Source organism: Thamnophis elegans, chromosome 6 (genome assembly GCF_009769535.1).
Source record: "Thamnophis elegans isolate rThaEle1 chromosome 6, rThaEle1.pri, whole genome shotgun sequence".
Taxonomy (NCBI): Eukaryota; Metazoa; Chordata; class Lepidosauria; order Squamata; family Colubridae; genus Thamnophis; species Thamnophis elegans.
Window position 1 is genome coordinate 43,392,609 of NC_045546.1, and position 20,606 is coordinate 43,413,214.

At 36.5% G+C, this 20,606-nt stretch overlaps 1 protein-coding gene across 2 annotated transcripts in view; it reads left to right on the plus strand.

The window, feature by feature from the left end:
- The window catches only part of GBE1 (1,4-alpha-glucan branching enzyme 1), a 120,941-nt gene that overhangs the window by 53,974 nt on the left and 46,361 nt on the right, over window positions 1-20,606 (plus strand). For both annotated transcript variants that reach the window (XM_032219995.1, XM_032219996.1), the window contains exons 4-7: window positions 3,695-3,820; window positions 5,881-6,016; window positions 10,575-10,665; window positions 12,426-12,635. In XM_032219995.1, the coding sequence (XP_032075886.1) occupies window positions 3,695-3,820; window positions 5,881-6,016; window positions 10,575-10,665; window positions 12,426-12,635 (563 nt within the window). The remainder of the gene's footprint in view (window positions 1-3,694; window positions 3,821-5,880; window positions 6,017-10,574; window positions 10,666-12,425; window positions 12,636-20,606) is intronic.

A 20,606-nucleotide genomic window follows, 5' to 3' on the forward strand; every position in this document is an offset into this window, starting at 1 on the left:
TACAACCGGTACCCGCTGCTATGGGCGTACCGGTACCTGCTGGGAGCACCAGATACCGTTCCGGTACAGTGCTCCAGAGGGCCCACCCATTCTCCTTATTTCTATTTGAACTGACCAGGATATTTACGCACCAAGCATACAGCGCCTGTGCGATGCTCCACCAAGCAGCTGGAACATCACAGTGGTGGGTATGCATGCATGTGCTGCACGTGTGCACGTGGTGGACGCCCAGCTCCGTTGCACCGTATGCAACAGGATCCAGACCCCACCACTGATCCAAATACACATTTTAATAAATATATAGACTTCAAAAGAGAAATTGAATATTTTTTACTGCTATCTGCCCTCCTAGACAGATAGACCAGCTGCTAGTGCCAAAGCAATTTCAAAATGTCTTTGGCAAAAATTCTTGCCAAAGCCTCCTGACTAAATTCAACAGCCAAAATATAAAATAGGGTACAAAGAAGATGACCTATATTATTGGATAGGACTACCGGTATAATATTGCTTATTTTTGGAAGTTTTAATGGTGCTCATTTCACTGAATCTGAACATACCAGGCAGAGCATAGAATGGGTCTTCTGTGAAGGAAAATTGTGTAATAATGGTACTGTATAAGAAAAAAAAAGTGCTTTCATATATTCATTAAAGAATGATAAACATTAATAAATAGACATTTTTTTAAAAAAAATAAAGAAATGTGCAGTCTACTGTTCCAAAAACGTGCAGCAATCCGTGCTTTATAATTTACTTGTTCTTATGGGTGAAGATTGGCCAAGTAAGCTGATGATATCAAGCTATTCAGTAAGATTTTGTGAAGAATTCTAATACAATCTTGAAAGAGAGTGAGTAAGCCTTGCTATTGCCAATATTTCAATTGCAATGTGAATCTCAGTGGCTCTAAAACTCCAAACTTTACTTACTTACTTACTTACTTACTTACTTACTTACTTACTTACGTACTTACGTACGTACTTACATACATACACACACACACACACACACACACACACACATATCTGAGATCTGAGTTAGAAGAGATTGATCAGAAAAATGATTTTGGAGTCATGATCCAAAGTAAAAATGTCAACCAACTGCAACTGCCATGAATAAGCAAATTTGATGCTTGGAATCATTGGGAATTGAAAATAAAGCTGTGACTGTAGTAATGTCTATATAAAAGCATTGTAAGACTTCTCTTGGAACAATATGAGTAGTTTTAGTCATATGTCAACAGAGACCTGTTAAAAATGCAACATGTATACAAATATTATTAGAATATTGTTTAAAAATAAATCTTGTGCAACTAACTTTTTAGCTTGATGTGAAAGAGAGTATTGAGAAACATGTTTTTTTATTAGTTGTGGTACTGACCGTCATTTGTTATTCATTTGTTACATAAATCAGCAGTCAGAGACTAGTACTTTTAATGGCTTTTGAATTCAAAAAGACCTATATTAAATAGCAACTACAATGGAGCAAGCACTATTTATTCATGAACTTTATCTGATAAAACAATCATAGCCTTTTAAATTAGTAACAGTCCAGTGATATAACCAAAGCATGTCAAAAGAGACCTTTCTTGATGGAATATGGAATAAAACTATGCTTGATGGAATAGAACTACTATATTAAGTATCAATGGTTAACAAAGCACCATCATGCTCTTAAGGACCATGATGTTCCATAGAGTTCGGGCAGCCACTGAAAAAAACTGCTCCCAAACACTGAGTTGCCTAACACTCCATTTGTTTGTTTGTTTGTTTGTTTGTTTATTTATTTATTTAATATATTTATATGCCACCCAATCCTGAAGGACTTTTGTGTTGAATGATCATATTCTAAGTGATAATAATATAAAAAAATTAGGGAAAGGATTTTTTTTTAACTCTTTATTACTAATTGTTTCATGTATTTGTATGTTGTGCCTGACACATTCTTAATATGAAGCTATTTGCAAGCAATTGTTGGCCAATGTGACTGTTAAGTAAATGAGTAAAATGCAACTAGACATCAGAGGCTATCATCATGATAAATACTCTGTATATTTAGTATAAATATGCAAATATTGGAGATTGGCTATTTACAAGGAACTTCTATAAGACACGATTATCTCTACCTCTGCAATTTATAATATTCCATTAAGCTGGTATTTCAGTGATACACTAGATTTTATGCAAAGTTTGCTGAGTATTCAGAAAAAAACATGAAACAGATAAAAAACTAAAATCATAAAGCCGTGGGCAGACATACCTTTTTTAATCATACCTGCTGAGGTTTTTTTCTGTTGTAAAGAACCCCCCAATATTTTATATTATTTTTATTCAGTTTATTCAGTATGAGTCAAGTTATAGTATGAGTCAAGCTTGTATTGGATTTTACTATCACAAATATCATTCTTAATAAAAATGTATTAAGAAGAAAATTAATAGAAATACAAAAACCAGACAACTAAATTAGGCATAAATTTTTGAATTGAAAATTTTTTACTGCAAACTAGACTCAGTCCTTCTATCTTAATTCATACAAAAGAATTCTGAACAAAGCTACTCTCCTACTTTCTAATATGAAAGTAGTTAGGCTATAAGTTATAAATAATTAGGAGGGAAAAAGAATAAAGTGTGCAGAAAAAAGAAAGAGAAAGTATGTAGAAAAGAAATATATAGGAAGTGACTTCCTACCTTTATCACAACCATTATAAACATGTTTAATAATTATTAAATTTCTATGTGGTTATAAATACAGATCTCTTCATCCCATGTCCCCTCACTTATCTATAAGCAAATGCATAGAACATCTACTTTTCAATCCTGATGTCAGCAAAAAATCTGATACCAATTTTCAGAACTTAATAAATTGTTGAATAAGCTAATTATAGTATTTTTCCTTTTACAGTCTTAATCTTTACTTCAGTCAAATATTGCCATAGTTTCTGATTTCTCTTCAATTATTCTTTATCCCCTTGCATAGATATTTTCAAGGCTATTTTGTAGATTCAATTAAAAAACATTTCTTTTGGTTTATCATTTGTATTTCTCTTTTCAATTTTAAAACTTAAGCCAGTTTCTTTTGTATATCCAATAAAACATCCTGTATTATATTTTTCTTTTATCTATATGTAGGCATCCCATGGCTTGCTTTTTGAAGGAATGTAAAGGGTGAATAAGTAACCCCTTGTTTTATTTCCATATTTACAGGCAAGAAAAATAATGAATCTGTAATATTGTCTCCAATGTGTACTTTCAGTGGCAGTTGAGACAGCTAATATTGGGCTATTGTGAAAGTGCAGTTCAAAAGTTATATATAGAAATAGGATTTGAATAATGGTGGGATTCAAATAATTTAACAACCAGTTCTCTGCCCTAATGATTTCTTCCAACAACCAGTTCACCAAACTGCTCAGAAAGTTAACAACCGGTTCTCCGAAAGTGGTGAGAACTGGCTGAATCCCACAACTGGATTTAAACTGGAATATCATGTCTGAAAATATCAAGCAGTGTTTATTCCTAATCGTGTGTATGTGGCTTGATTTAAGTGTAGAATAACCTGTATCATAAATATTTTCAAACCCTATGGTACTGAGAAAAGGAATACTTTAAATATGGAATTGATGTTTATAATCACAGCTACATCTAATTTATATTTCCAATCCTAATTTAATTTCCATACTTTCTCATTACATTTAATTTTTTAGTTGGTGATAAGAACCAAAACTGGAGAGATCCTTTATCGTATTTCTCCTTGGGCTAGATACGTAGTTCGTGAGGGTACCAAAGTGAATTATGATTGGATACACTGGGAGCCATCAACTCCATATAAAGTAAGTTATTAAATTAACTGTGATCTATTTCTTATAAATTTAAATTTTGATATTTTTATACATGTCAGTGAGCTTTTTTTTTAAAGTTTGTAAACTCTCTTAGAGAGTTACATAGAAAAAGAATTATATTTTTACATGTAGTATATTACAGGCTTATTAGAAGGACAAACTATGTGCAATTTCATATATATATATATATATATATATATATATATATATATATATATATATATATATATATATATATATGTGTGTGTGTGTGTGTGTGTGTTTGTGTGTATTTTTCAGCACAAATGCAACATACACACAAACACACACACACACATACACACACAAACATAGCAGCACACATTTATACTTGCAAATTGTTAAAGGTATTTTATATGTGTATCAATAAAAAGGTATTCCATAGTTTATCTTATTTGTGCTGAAAAATTAAGAATGGCCCGATCTAGATGGAAGACATTCAGACTGTAGAAGAAAGTAATGGCAAACTACTTCCACACTATTGCCAAGATAGCATAGATAGATAATTTCCAGGAATTACATTCAGGAAACTTTAATGAGTGCTGAGTTGCTTCAGTATATTGCTTACCCACTTAGAAGTGGTAGTGCTGCCTGTATCAGACTGGAAGAAGTGTTTTCATGCCATATTACAAATCGAATCCTGTTTGAAAAGTTAACCTGATGAATCCACAGGATGCTGTCACTCCCCTCCCCTCCGAATAAATGAAGGCACATGGTATCTCTACAGCAGTGCTGTATTTGAGATTCAGTTTCAGTCTTTCCCCCATAGGATGATAGATGTTGTTGAACTACTTAGGTCAACTGAAGAACCTGTTGGGAATATTAAAGTGAGTGAGTTTTATTACTGTGATTATTTTGAAGAATCTAAACTTCCAGTTCATTCAAACAACTTTAAATATAATTTTATTTATTATTTATATGCACAGTAACATAGACTACAAAAGGAAAACGCTTTCTTTACAAAATTAAATTTATAATAATACACAGAGCATCTGCATCCTTCAGTCTTACAAACTCTGTGAACTTTCACATTTCAAAGAGCATTCCATATTTCAATAATTCAGTTCTGTATGATAAGCAATACTGATTTATGCAACTTGCATGCAATTACAACTTGTTTAGCAGTCAAGAGACTTGTTATTAATTTTGGATGTTCTTTCTACAGTATTCCTGGTAATAGGCTCAGTAAATTAATCTTTCATTTATTGATAGGAAAGAAAGATGAGCACTGAGGACTGGAATGCAATGGAGTGGAAAGGACAATATAAGACGTTCAGTGGATAATGTTTCCAATATAAATAGTACAGGAACCGATAAACTTTAAAATATGCCCTAGTTTTTAAACTGCTTCACAGGAATCTAAGATTTTCCTAAAAGCATTATTTGCTGACAAAAATAATAATGATAAATAATGCCACTATAATTCTGCTACACTGTAAAAGAGAATTGTATCTATTATGTGTTATGTTCTTCAAGTTAATGATAAAACTTAATATCTTGTGACTTTTGAAAATAGAAGTTTTCTTTCAAATTGTTTGGTCATACAATTTGGTCAAATTGAAATAGTATGAATTTTCTGATCTGAGGAATTTTAATAAGTTATTCACAAAGAATTTTCTGACCTAAAAAAATAGGAATCTAAGTAGCCAATATATATTTTGCCTTTGCAGTATCTGCCTGGTTGGAGCATTTGCAATGATAATTTCATCCAGATGATCAAATACCTGCCCCCTTTTAATGTGCATTGCTAGAATGTAAAAAGGGGGTAGACTTTTGCTTAACTGTAGCTACATTTTGAAACCAGCAACATTTCCTGTGGATGTGCCTGGATTAAATTACGTCCCATGGGAACTTTGGAGAAGAGTTTGTGCACATTAAATTGCTCTCAATAATTGCTCCATACCTTGTGTTTATATAAAACTTATTGTGCTGGTTTAGATTTTAACATCATGTCCATTCTTACCTAAGAAAACTAACAGCTTTTAAATTAACAGCTCAGATTTTTATTCTTGAACTATTTTTTTCTTGTGTAGTGGAAACATCCCATTCCTAAGAAACCCAAAAGTGTAAGAATCTATGAATCACATGTGGGAATTGCTTCCCCTGAAGGGAAAATAGCTTCATATAAAAACTTTACATATAATGTGCTTCCAAAAATCAAAGATCTTGGTAAGTGATATCTGCGGCTTCTTTTGAGATAAATTTTAATGACTCCTGTGTTGTTATTAGAAAGTTCATTTCAAAAATCTCCATATTGATTTTTAATACATCATCTCGGTGCATTTTAATGTGTGGTACATGTAATATTTTTTAGAAAGCTGCTAAAGTCAAGATGCTGTTGGTAATATATTTATGTAAAGAGCCACATCCAGAAGTAAATTGCTAGTTCAATTTACTAATCAAGTTGCATGTAATATCCAGCATCTGTGAGTAACCATGCTTTGAGAAATCCTGTAGCACAGAGGAAATGCCAGAAAACCAGAGAAGAGCCAACATTGTGATGGTATTAAAAAAGCGGGGGGGGGGGGGGGGGAGGAACTTCAAAACTATTAACCAATCAACTTGATATAAACACCTGGGAATATTCTAGAAAAAATAAGCAGTGGGTTTGCAAATACTTAGAAGAGTGTTTATCAAAAGCTAGCATAGATCATGCCAGATAATTAGTGAATCTAGGGAATGCTATGAATATACTTAGACTTCATAACACATTTGATAAAGTAGATCACTGACTCCTTTTTTTATAAATAGGATCAGTGATATGGATTACCAGATGGATTCACAGTTGACTGAACAACCATAGGCAGCACATAGTTCTTTATGCCCACATAGAGGAAAGTCTGCAGTTTCTTATCTTGGGGTTTAGTTCTGGCTTCAGGACTCTCTTATATCTTCATAAATGACCTAGAAAGAGAAATAAAAAGGATATTCATAAAATTTGTTGATGACACAAAGTTGAGGAAAGAATCACACAGATAGTCCGATTGAATTACAGAAAACAGGCACAAAATTCAAAAGATCTTGATAGATTTGCACATTTGAATTGTTGAACATCAAAGGTAAGAAATGTAAGGTTCTCCAATTACTTTATATTTTTAATTTAAAGAAGAGATGGCTAAGAGCCATGAAAATGGTTTTCCAAAACATAAAAGGGTGTCAGAAACATGGTTTGGATTTATTCTCCAGAGCATTTGAGGATTAAAAAAACCTCAATGAATACAAGCTGAACAAAGACAGATCCAAATAAGGATGAATTTCCTGACTGTGAGTGCTCTTATGTAACAGAACAGTTCCATCATTGGAAATTTTCAAGAAAAGACTCGGGAAAAAACAGACCTTCAGGATCCCTTCTGACTCTATGACTCTATGATATAAATACAATAATTGGAACTAACATTGAAAATTGATTTGTAATTTTTGATTCTTGATGAGTGTTTATTATTTATTACACCACAATAGTAATGGGGAATTGTAACTACCCTGACATCAAATGGGAAACAAACTCTGCACCAAATGGAAGATCCAACAGGTTCCTGACAAACCTAGTGGACAACTTTGTTTCCCAAAAAGTAGAGAAGGGAACAAGAGGATCAGCCATATTGGACTTAATTTTCACTAACAGTGAGGAAATGATACAAGGTGTTGAAGCCACAGGAACCCTGGGGGCAAATGACCATGCAATATTGGAATTAAAAATTATGCAAACACAAGTAATAGAACAAAGTCAAACTAGAATCTTGAACTTTAAGAGAGCTAATTTCAATAAACTTAGAAGAATTCCATGGATGAGAATTCTCAAGAGGAAAACAACCCAAGAAGCTTGGGAAATTTTGAAAAATGAGATGACAAAAGCAATACCAATGAAGAAGAATAATAACAGCTCCCAAAAAAAACCAGCATTGCTGCATAAAGAACTCTCTGACAAATTGAAAGACAAAAAAGATAAGTATAAAAAGTGGAAAGAGGGGGACATAATTAAGGCAGAATATCAGCAAATAGCCGGAGCCTGTAAAGATGAAGTGAGGAAAGCTAAGGCTCACAATGAAGAAAGGCTTCTTCCAACATGTTAAAAACAAGAAAAAGATTAAGGAAAGAATTGGTCCATTGCTGGGAGAAAGTGGCAAGAAGGTGACAAGCAACAAGGAGAAAGCAGAACTATTTTTTGCATCTGTCTTTACACAAAGGGATAAAACAGTCTAACCTATCAAAACAGCACCAAAAAATCAGATTAGGAACACAAGTTGAAATAGGGAAGAAAATGATAAGTGAGTACCTGTCTACCCCAGATGAGTTCAAATCACCAGGACCAGATGCATTACATCCCAGGGTTCTGAAGGAACTGGCAGACGAGATCTCAGAACCACTGAACTATACCTTTCAGAGATCCTGGAGCACCATGGACCTGCCAGAGGACTAAAAAAGAGCTGATGTGGGTCTCATCTTCAAAAAAGGGGAAAAAATAGATCCAGGAAACTATAGACCTATCAGCCTGACCTCAATACCAGGAAAGATTCTGGAAAAGGTAATCAAGCAATGAATTAGCAAACACCTAGAAGTAAAAAAAGTAATAGCCAAAAGCCAACATGGGTTGTCAAAAACAGATCATGCCAGAGTAATCTTATTGCATTCTTTGACAAAGTGACAAAATTAGTGGACCAGAGGAATGCCGTCGATATAGTTAATTTGGACTTCAGTAAGGCATTTGATAAGGTAGACCATAACCTACTACTTGATAAAGTAGAAGAATGTGGGTTAGAAAGCTTCACCACCAGATGGATTCATAACTGGCTGACCAACCGCACTCAACGTGTACTCCTCAATGGAATTGCATCTACATGGAGGGAAATATGCAGTGGAGTGCCCCAAGACTCTGTTTTAGGCCCAGTACTCTTCAACATCTTCATCAATGATTTGGATCAGGGAATAAATGGGGAACTCATCAAATTTGCCAATGACACCAAGCTGGTAGGGATAACCACACTCCAGAAGATAGGCTTAAGATACAGAAGGATCTTGGCAAACTTGAACATTGGGCACTATCTAATAAAATTAAATTCAAGGGTGAAAAGAGTAAGGTTCTACATTTAGGCAAGAAAAACGAAATGCACAAGTACAGTATAGGTGGTTACCTTGCTCAATAGTAGTAACTGTGAGAGGGATCTTGGAGTCCTAATGGACAACAATTTAAATATGAGCCAGCAGTGTGCAGCAGCTGCCAAAAAAGCCAACACAGTTCTAGGCTATATAAACAGAGAGATAGACTCAAGATCATGTGAAGTGTTAATACCACTTTATAATGCCTTGGTAAGGCCACACTTTGAATACTGCATTCCGTTTTGGTCACCACGATGTAGAAAAGATGTGGAGACTCTAGAAAGAGTACAGAGAAGAGCAACAAAGATGATTAGGGGACTGAAGACTAAAATATATGAAGAAAGGTTGCTGGAACTAGGTATGTCTAGGTTAATGAAAAGAAGGACTAGGGAAGATGTGATAGCAATGTTCCAATATCTCAGGGGTTGCCACAAAGAAGAGGGAGTCAAAGTATTTTCCAAGGCACCTGAGGGTAGAACAAGAAGCAATGGGTGGAAACTGATCAAGGAGAGAAGCAACTTAGAACTGAGGAGAAATTTCCTGACAGTTAGAACAATTAATCAGTGGAACAGCTTGCCTCCAGAAGCTGTGAATGCCCCAACACTGGAAGTCTTTAAGAAGATGTTGGATAGCCATTTGCCTGAATCAGTATAGGGTTTCCTGCCTAGGCAGGGAGTTGGACCTCCGAGGTCCCTTCCAACTCTGCTATTGTATTGTATGTATTTTTTCACAGAACAATCTTTTAAAATTGCAATTTTCTGATAACAGGAAATAAATAAATATGATACCACACCATAAATATGACTATAGGCAGTCATATAAAACTAAATTAAGTGTTAAGTGAAATATTCTAATCAAATATTTAATTAATGTTGATACTAAGTGCTAATTCATGAACTGATTATGTCTACAGACTTTCAAGTTTGACCTCTAATTTATTCTTTGTCAATAATCCTTGCTTAAAGGGGACATTTATCTGCTTTTATATATGTTGGCTTCATTGCCTTAGTAAAAGCTTTCTTTTAAATATGTGTGGTTTCATCACTAAATTATACTTTTCCCTTCAGATTTACTTCATTAACATCGTATGAAATATTTTGAGTGGGATAAGGGACAAATAGAAACGTTTTATTTTTCTTTGGTGCTCTGAACTTTCAGTAAATTTCAGATCAAACTTCTGCTTCTTTAATGTTTTTTTTAAGAGATTCCTTGGGAGAAATAAATTTGAAAGGAAAAATGTCAATTAGAAATGGAAATGTTTGAATCATTAAGAACAAAGTCAGTTACTTTTATGATTAACACTAAATATCAAAAGTGCAGTTTAAGTTCATGACATGCACATTGGGATACTTACTGTTCTAAAGTCAAATTACAATTATATTTGTATATTATATATTTCTTAGTAAAAGGCCAATTTCAATGCACTTAAAACATTGCTTCAAATGTTGGCTTTTCCAGTTTTGATTAAAAAATATATGCTCCTTTTGGGATTAATTCATTAGATTTCCTGTTAATGTATTTCTAACTTATGCCTTGATAAATATAGATGATCTTGACCAAAATCAGTTATAATATTGGCCACTGTTTTCTTTAGAAACCACTGTTGCAATCACTAATTTTCTTCTAAAAACAGGATATAACTGTATTCAATTAATGGCTGTGATGGAACATGCTTACTATGCAAGTTTTGGCTATCAGATCACAAGTTTTTTTGCAGCATCAAGGTATGTTTTATTATTTTTGGTATTTTTATTCTTCTTTCTTCTTCACAGGAAAAATCTATCAGAAAGATCTAAACCAATGAAAAAGACAAAATTGACTAACTTGATCAAGGAGATTATATGACGGGCAGTGTTTGTAACTTCAGCACTTGTAGCTACTAATGAACTTACAGTCCAAAATGGAACAATATTTCAGTGACTGTCGCCCTTCCATATTACAAACAATAAAAATGTGGTCTGATGTGGATTCATTGATATGAAAGAGCTTGATAAAAGGCAGCTTCTGCAATTTTCAACTTTTCTTATAAAGCCATTTGATTAATAAATAAATATTACTGAACATAAGAAAGAAACTGAGGAAAGTAGTAGTAAAGCTGAAAGTATTTTAGGGGCTTGAGTTTTTTAATCCTACACCTCAATAATTGTTCATTTCAGTTGAAAGAATGTATAGTCTCCACTCCCAGATTTTAACATATCTCTGGATGGCAGCAGTGTCCAAATAAAATCTCAAAGTTGGGAATGAGGCAATCTGAAGAAATGTATACTGAATAATTAAATTATTTTAAATAAATGAATATTTTTATTGACTTGTTTAATTATTTTGTTTCCTTTGTTGGGACCAGGGTCAAGATAATATACAATAAAACAATAATTTTTATTTTTAATTTATTATCCAAGTAGATTTCTTCAAAACATGGAATACTTAGTTTCTCTGTCAGAAGTCTTGTTGTTTTCAGAAATGAAAGATAATTAGGGGAAACATGCACAAAATACATTTGTTTTGGATTGATTGAACACTGTAATTTATTTATAACTATAATTAATTCTAATAATATAAAATAAATCTATTTTAGATTTAGAAATATTAAAGTTTTAAAAACAAATATTCAAGCATAAAGCATATGAACTTTCACATTAGGTAAAAAAGCAGTTCATTGCTAAGTTACATTATTAATTACTTGAGTATTATCATAGATTCAAAGCTATCTAGAATCTAATGGCTGCCAGCTTTGCATTTATAATCAAGAGTTTTATCACAAGATACTGTATTTGAGATTAGAACAAGCTATCTTTGTAGCTACAGCTTGTCCTTCCAGCTTTTTTCCCCCCACTGCAGTTCCATTTCTAGATACATTCAACATACACTGCATATGCTGCTGAAATTAAAGCTGCTAAAAATGTACTCTTCTAAAAGTCAGTTTGAATGTGAACTAAGTTATAATTTCCTTTTGAAATGACTGAAAAGTGATGCAAATTAAAATTTCAATCTTTCATTTCTACGGTACTTTTTACTTGTGAAGTGCTTACAGTCTATATCTTGTATGTTCTTCACAGCGTTCATATGAGAGAGATTGAACTTACTTTTTTCCTATGACTTCAGAAAGTTCTAATGATTTGCTTAAGGCCCCCCAGTGAGTTATTTTTTCACCTTCATTCTTTCACTCTGAGTGTCAGATCAGTATACCAGCATATAAACAAAGAAAATGTAAATTTTATTGAGTTACCATTCTATATAGGTTAAATTGTTGTTTGTTTATCCTAGGATTATACCACATGATTGATGTGCCTTTTATAATCATCTCAGTTTTACTACTTGTTTTTTCTTAAGCTTAAATAGATAAAATATCTTCTATGCTTCCCTAATATGCTGTCATTAAATAACAGTTACAGTTCTAGTGAATCATAATAGTAGTAATCATGATGAATTTTTAAAGAAAAATCAACATTGTATACAATTAATTATAAATGTTTATACATTTTAGTCGATATGGCACTCCAGATGACTTGAAGGAAATGATTGATGTTGCCCACTCAATGGGAATCACAGTTCTGTTAGATGTTGTGCACAGTCATGCTTCAAAGAACTCTGAAGATGGCCTGAACAATTTTGATGGTACTGATTCTGCATTTTTCCATTCTGGTGCTAGAGGAACACACATTCTTTGGGATAGTCGACTTTTTGACTACGCAAAGTAGGTATAAATAATATGATACGTGCCATTGAATTTAATTAATTTACATACCCATAATCTATTGGTCATTTGTTTTCATTCAATTATTAATTTATTATTATGGCTCTTTAAGAGCAGCAACTTTAAAAGCTTGTGAAAGATGCTGCATAACTTATCCAAGAGAATTTAGTAGCTTTAGTAGCTTTGACAAGCAATTTAGCCAATTTGATTCACTGATGAATATTTGTCTAATTGTAAAAAATAAAGTATCAGATAAAACTGTTTACTTTGCAAAATTCTTCTGGTAGTTTGACAAACCAATGGAGCATATAAGCTTCTTTTTTCAAAAAATCATATCTGTATCATTGGATAATATTTATGGAAAATTATTGGAGTCAGCTATCAAATACAATTTTATATATGTAAACTGGACAAACAAATGCAATATAGAATGGTTTTGTTATTTTTTTAGTTGCCTTTTATAATATTCCACTCGATTTTTCTCCATGCTAGTTTTCTTTCCTTTTTCTTCTTCCCCATCAATACTGCTTCAATTGCCCATAAAGATCTGCCAAAGATAGGTAGGTAGGTAGGTAGGTAGATAGATAGATGATAGATAGATGATAGATAGATAGATAGATAGATAGATAGATAGATAGATAGATAGATAGATAGATAGATAGATAGATAGGTAGGTAGGTAGGTAGGTAGGTAGGTAGGTAGGTAGGGAGAGGGGTAGGTAAGTATTTTTCATCTCTGGATCTGGAAAATCATTGCCATTTTTATTCTTTCATATGTAAGTTATGTGGGTGTGTATATCTCTATGTAAACATAAAGCCTCTTTGGTGTAGTGATTTAAGACATCAGGTTTAAAAAAGAAAGAGCATGATTTCTAATTCCACTTTAGGCATGAAGCCAAGTGGTGCCTTTGGGCCAGTCACTTATACTCAGCCTTAGGATGACAGATTTTACTGGATAAGTAATATTTTGAACAAATTGAGATACATATTTCTACTGATGTGTAAATTATATGCATATATAAAAGAAGTAGAATAAAAAATAATAATATTGTTACCTTTATTCCATCATTATCAGTAACAGTAATAATAAAATAATAATATATAATATTTGTGAGTTTATATAAAGAAAGAACAGTATTTCTGAAAATGTAGCACATTAAATTTTCAATATTCCCTCATATCCAAACTCTGAACATAAGGTTTACTATATGCAAATAAGATATGCTACAGAAGAATAACTTTAATTTTTAATAAACATTCTTGATGGATAAAACTCTTTTTTTCTCCTTGCTTTTAAGTTTAAATTGGTATGGTATAATAGGAGACTTTAAATCACAGATGCCACTTTAGTTAGAAAATTTTCAAATAACATATAATTTCCCTTGGAGAATTCTGTTTCCTTTATTATCTACATTCAAACACAGCTGTGTGCAAAATCTTTAAAATGTAACTATGTTGGGGGTGGGGGGGACAAGATTGTATGGTAATTAAGCTATGTACTGGGATATTTATGAAGGATGCTAAAAGTAATTGTTAGTTTTCATACATTTTTATTGGTATACTTTAAAGCGCATTAAATGGTCACTCAAAATATATGAAAGAAAGGACTCTTAACATCTAGCAAACCCATCTAGACCAATTTTTACATGAAGGTAAATACACGTGTCCTTTGATAATGTTACAGGATCCAATCTGAACCAATAATCATAATCAAAGTTTTATTTTTCCAAGCTTTCAGTTCATGCTGGAGCCATCCTCAGATAACTTGTGTCTCTCTCCAATATATGTGCACTGGGCTGTTCCATGTGTTGTATTTATATGATGCCTGATTGTGTATAACTTTTAATTGTTAATTAAGATGCTATGAAGTCGCCACTGCACACTTGACTCCTAAGTACTTAGTAGGCTGGTGGTAAATCAGACTGACAAGGCACCTGTTTCCCAGGTTTCAATCATTTCTCTAGCTATTTTTGTCCGTACTTGGCCAACAAGAGCCGAGGTGGCGCAGTGGTTAGAGTGCAGTATTGCAGGCCACTTCAGCTGACTGTTATCTGCAGTTCGGCGGTTCAAATCTCACCGGCTCAAGGTTGACTCAGCCTTCCATCCTTCCGAGGTGGGTGAAATGTGGATCCAGACTGTGGGGGCAATATGCTGACTCTGTAAACCGCTTAGAGAGGGCTGAAAGCCCTATGAAGCGGTATATAAGTCTAACTGCTTTTGCTAACAATCATAGCAGCTGCAAAATTGAATACATGTCCTTATTCATTGCAGTGTGAGGCTATCAATGAGTTTGGGTCTCCCCGTCTAACCTCTCATTCGTGTACTTGCAAACTGGTGGGTAACCTCCTCCAGATTTGTCCTATGTGGTCAAATGGGCAAGCCATACAAGGAATCTGATAACTTACATTTGAAGTTTCTCTCACCTCCAAATAATATTTGTAGTGCATGACTTGTCCTCATGATGCCCACTTGCAGATCTCAAAGTTGTGTTGTACTGTTTCTGAAATGTTCTTAATATATGACAGGTTGTGCCATATAGTTGGTCTTGTACCTTCTTTCTTCCTTTCTCTTCCTGAATATTATGCAAGCATCTTGTGGGTATCCATTCTGCCTGAATTGTTCATGTAGGAACCTCCTCTCCAATTGTTTTCCTTGCTGGATACTACAGTGTGTTCTCAACCTGCTATATAGTATTCTGATCCAACTCTTTTCATGAGACAGTTAATGGTTACTGTTGAAGCTAAGAGTGCATGGAGCCTTACAATACACTTTGGTTTCTGAACTTCCATCTTCTCATCTGTTGACAAGCACATATAAAAATGGCAATTGTTTAATTATTTCTTCCTCAACTGTGAATTGTATATCCAAGAAGATGGAGGTTTTTTTTTTTTCTTGCTGAAAATGTGGTGAGAGAAACAGAAGGTAAAATCATTGACTTTTTCAATTTGTTCATAATTTTTTAAATTAAAAACTAGGAAAGCAGGAAAGAAAATCCCAACTTCTTGTGGGGTGCACAAGAAGTCCTGCATGGGTTATGAAAGTTATGCCAGGGATTCATGTGAGTCAGGGGTGATGCATGTCGTATACAACATGTGCTGCAAGAATTGCAGACGATATGCTGGTGGTAGTGCAGGTTAAGGAAGATGTATGGGAGGCAGCATAGATAAGGAAGCATAAGGAGTATGACATTGACCTGGAAGGGTTCCTTTCTTCCCTTTCTTGATCAGCACAACAGGGAGGTAAGTAGCTGCTGCTGAATGGGGGAATAGTGAAGGATAGTGAGATTGGCTAATAAATTGTCACAGAATGATCACATGACTGCAGTAACATTCCAGCAACAGTCAATGGTGCTGAAGGATTCACAACCTCTTCCCAAAAAAATATATTGGGTGCCGTAGGTCTCAGATTTTGGACGCATTCTATAAATTAATCCATTAAGGTTTAAAAATTGTAATCCTAATGCATTATTTATCCTAGTGAAATGTCATGACAACCAAAGCTGTAATAGTATATAGATCATATTGCCCAATGTTTCAGCTTGTAAACATATATAATAGGTGTACTAATACAAGCTGGAGACTTGGCTCATGAAACGCATTTTACAGGACCAAGGATTAGCAATGTGGTAACTCCTACTGTTAATTCCTATTGATGCATGTAAGATCAAATAAAAGTCACAGACTTTCAGCAGTCTAGAGTTTCAAGTGATTTGATCATTTTCAATTGGAGGATAAGTAAGGGAATAATAATGGGATAAAGTAAGGGAAACAGAAATATAGGGGAGAACTTTATTATCATGGCTGAGTTAGCTGGAAGGTAAATAGTTGACATGAGATGTATAAAACCTCATGACGATTAGTAAGAATGGATTTAGCATTTAGTATTTTAAATCGAATCCTATAAATGTTGGATGTCACCTAAAGAGTTGTACATAGTATAACATTGGCTAGTGGCCTTCATGGCTACATTGTCTACTATATATATTAATTCTCATGGTATGAACACCAACAAGTTTTTATTGCTTAATATTGAGAGCTAAACTATATTCAATTTCTTGTTCTGTTCTATGCCTTTTTTTCTTTATCCCTTTTTACAAAGTTCACTTTTTGAGGCAAAAGAACTTCATTCCCTTTATTTTCTTTAAGAGTCTATGTTGAAAATTAGAAATGTATACATTCTTTCTTATTTGGATCATGACTGAAAGGGAAATATAATGCAATATAACATATTTTTCAGAAAATAAGATGCACCAAGGGTTTGAAGAGGCAAATTAAAAAAAAAGTTATTGCATCCTGCGGACCTCACAAAAACGGCCTGTTTTTCACAAAAATATGTCAATTTGTTTTCAAAAAAGGGCACGAATAGCCTTTAGGAGGCTTGTAGAGTGTTCCTGGGGGGGGAGGGGCCGTTGAAAAACGGCCCGTTTTTCATTCATTTCTGCCTTCCCCAGCCCCCGGGAGCACTCTGCAAGGCTCCTAAAGGCTATGCACAACCATTTTGGTGAAGGGGCGGGGTTTCAGGAGGCCAAAAATGCTGTATTCAGTGTATAAGACACACAGATTTTCAGCCTCTTTTTTGAGGGAAAAATGTGCATCTTATACTCTGAAAAATACGGTAATTTGCCCCATAATGTGGGTTGGGTTGGGTTCTTTGTGGGGTTGTTTTGTTTTATTTTTTCTTGTAGGTCAACCTTGATTACTGGCAACTATGTGGACAAATCCATATAGTTTTCAATATGTTCAATAGAGATTTGTTTATTTCCTAGGACTAAGAGAGAATGACTAGCCCACAGTCATCAACTTGACTGCTAAGTATCTGTCTGTCTGTCTGTCTCTCTCTCTCTCTCTCTCTTTCTCTCTCTCCCTCCCTTCCTCCCTCTCTCACCCTCTCTCTCTCGTATGTATAGATATGTTTGTGTGGATGTGTATAATTTTATTGCTTTTGAAATAACAGAAAAAGCAAAAGGCGCAATACACAAGAATTATAAAAAATCATAAATGTAATGTTAGACTTACTTGCTAGCATATACTTTGTACAAGTATAAATAACAAGGTAAAGGTTCAGTTGTTGCACTAATAGGCACATATATTCAAAATTATTAGTGGAAGCCCGGATTATATACCATTTTAAGAACCAATAGTCATGAGTTGGAAAGGCAGGTTCTATCAAATTCTTATCGGATATTTTTTAGATAAGATCACATACCAGGATTGATATTGATGCATTATTTCCCCTGTAAAAATGTGAGTTGTCACATCCAAATTCATAATCATATCTCTAGAGTGGTTCTGTGTTCTATACCTGTCCCAGGTGGAATACTAAATTTACTCTTCTTTTGGAAATGTATACTCATCCTCCTGATATCAAGTATTCTTGGTAATACAAAATAGGTACGGATTGTCCCAGCGTTTAAAACCATTTTTCTCAGTATTTTAATATTAATTTGTAAATGTCACCATATTTCCTCTTGATAAAAAATGCTGCTGAAGCCCTTGGGAGAATGTTCAGACCTCTGATCTGTAGCCTTTTGTTTGGCTACAGCCACCTTACATACTACGTACTTTTGACGTGGTGGCTAAGGACATCTCCCCAGGACATAAGAAGGGAGAGGAGCAGACCATCGCTTCCTCCACTGTTTCCATATTATTATATATTATAACTGCGCAATTTTTAAATAGAATGTTGAGTGTATGGGAGCTGTTTGGAATTGAATGAATGGCCCACTTTTAGTAATTGTACCTTTGTATTTTATATGTTTTAAATTTTTACGTGGGATTGTTAGAGTGGATAAATGAGAATGTTTGACTCGGAGGACCTGCTGGGGAAGGCGGGAGGAACCGGGGTGGTTGGGGGGGCCATGGACATGGGAGTGGGTCGGAGCATAGCGGTCGTGACAGGGAGAGGCAGATACGGCGGGGACCTTAGGGCTGGCCATTACCGGGGAAGGAGGGTTCGCTACATTACAGAGATCCCTCCTTCCGGCCCTAGGAGTCCCACTCCAAGACCAGATGGCGCGAGTAGTCAGGACCCTGGGCTCAGGCTGTTGTCGCTAAATGCCAGGTCTGTTGTTCACAAAGCTCCCCTCGTCCGGGACTTAATTGTTGACGAGAGGGCAGACCTGGCATGTATTACTGAAACCTGGCTGGGCACAGAAGGAGGAGTCCCCCTCGTAGAGATGTGCCCAGAGGGATTTCAGGTGCTTCATCAGCCGAGAGCCCAGGGAAGGGGTGGCGGTGTGGCTATTGTAATCCGGGAGTCTCTGTTACCTCGTAGGGTCCCTGCTCCGGAGCTTGTCGGGTGTGAGTCTCTGCTGATAAAGTTGGACCTCAAGGGTCAAGTGGGTTTGCTGCTAACGTACCTGCCTCCCAACTGCGTTGCAGCATCCCTCCCCTCGCTCCTCGAGTCAGTAGCCGAGCTGGCAGTTGAGTTCCCCAGGCTTATTGTTCTGGGGGATTTCAACTTGCCATCGCTCGGTGAACGCTCTGACGGGGCGCAGGAGTTCATGGCTTCCATGACAGCCATGGGCTTGACCCAGGTAATTCGGGGCCCAACCCATGCAGCGGGTCACATGCTCGACCTCGTATTCCTCTCGGAGCAGTGGATGTGTGATCTTGGTCTGAGGGGTAATGAGATCATACCCCTGTCGTGGTCAGACCATTGCCTACTGAGGCTCGACTTCCGGAGGCCAAACCCCCACCGTAGGGAGGAGGAACCGACCAGGTGGTTCCGCCCCAGGCGACTTATGGACCCTCAGAGGTTCCAGACGGAGCTTGGGGTTATTCCTGATACCCTCGCCCACAGTTCGGCGGAGACTCTGGCTGCCGCCTGGTACTCGGCGGCGTCGGAGTCTCTCGACCGGATTGCGCCACTACGGCCCCTCCGGGTCAGTGGATCCCGGAGAGTTCCCTGGTTCACCGAGGAACTCCGGGAGAAGAAACGCCGGAGGAGATGCCTAGAGCACCAGTGGAGGTCGGATAAGTCCGAGGCAAACCGAGCACTCTTAACCACCTGCACCAAGGACTATGTTCGAGCATTAAGAACTGCAAAAAGATCATATATTTCTTCCTTGGTTGCGTCCGCCGAGTCACGCCCAGCCGCCCTGTTCAGGATAACCCGCTCCCTCCTTAATAGGAGGGATGCGGGAGACCCCTTGCAGGGTAGGGCTGAGGATTATGCTCAATTCTTGGCGGACAAAGTAGCTCGGTTTCGATCGGACTTGGACTCCACCGCAGTAGATCCAGCTGAGACACAGGAGGATCATCTGCCACATCAACTCTGGGTTGAGTTCCAGGAAGTTGCCTCTGGGGATGTGGACAAGGCCATCCGAGCTGTAAGTGCCTCCACTTGTATTCTGGACCCGTGTCCCTCCTGGCTGGTGGCTAACAGCAGGGAGGTGACACATGGCTGGATCCAGGCGGTTGTCACCGCCTCCCTTCGGGAGGGGCACTTCCCCGCCGTACTCAAAACGGCGGTGGTGAGACCCCTCCTAAAGAAACCATCGTTAGATCCAGCCATCTTAAACAACTTTCGTCCTGTCTCCAACCTTCCCTTTATCGGGAAGGTGGTTGAGAAGGTGGTGGCCTTTCAGCTTCGACGGGCCTTGGAGGAAGCTAGCTATCTTGACCCCTTCCAGTCCGGCTTCAGACCTGGTTACAGCACAGAAACCGCTTTGGTCGCATTGACCGATGATCTCTGGAGGGCCAGAGATGGAGGCTATGCGTCCATCCTGGTTCTCCTTGACCTCTCAGCGGCTTTCGATACCATCGACCATGGTATCCTTCTGCGACGACTGCGGGAGGTGGGAGTGGGAGGCACTGTTCTGCGGTGGTTCTCCTCCTACCTCTCGGACAGGTCGCAGTCGGTGTTAGTCGGGGGGCAGAGATCGTCCCTGAGGCCCCTAACATGTGGGGTACCCCAGGGTTCGGTCTTATCCCCCCTACTATTTAACATATACATGAAACCGCTGGGCGAG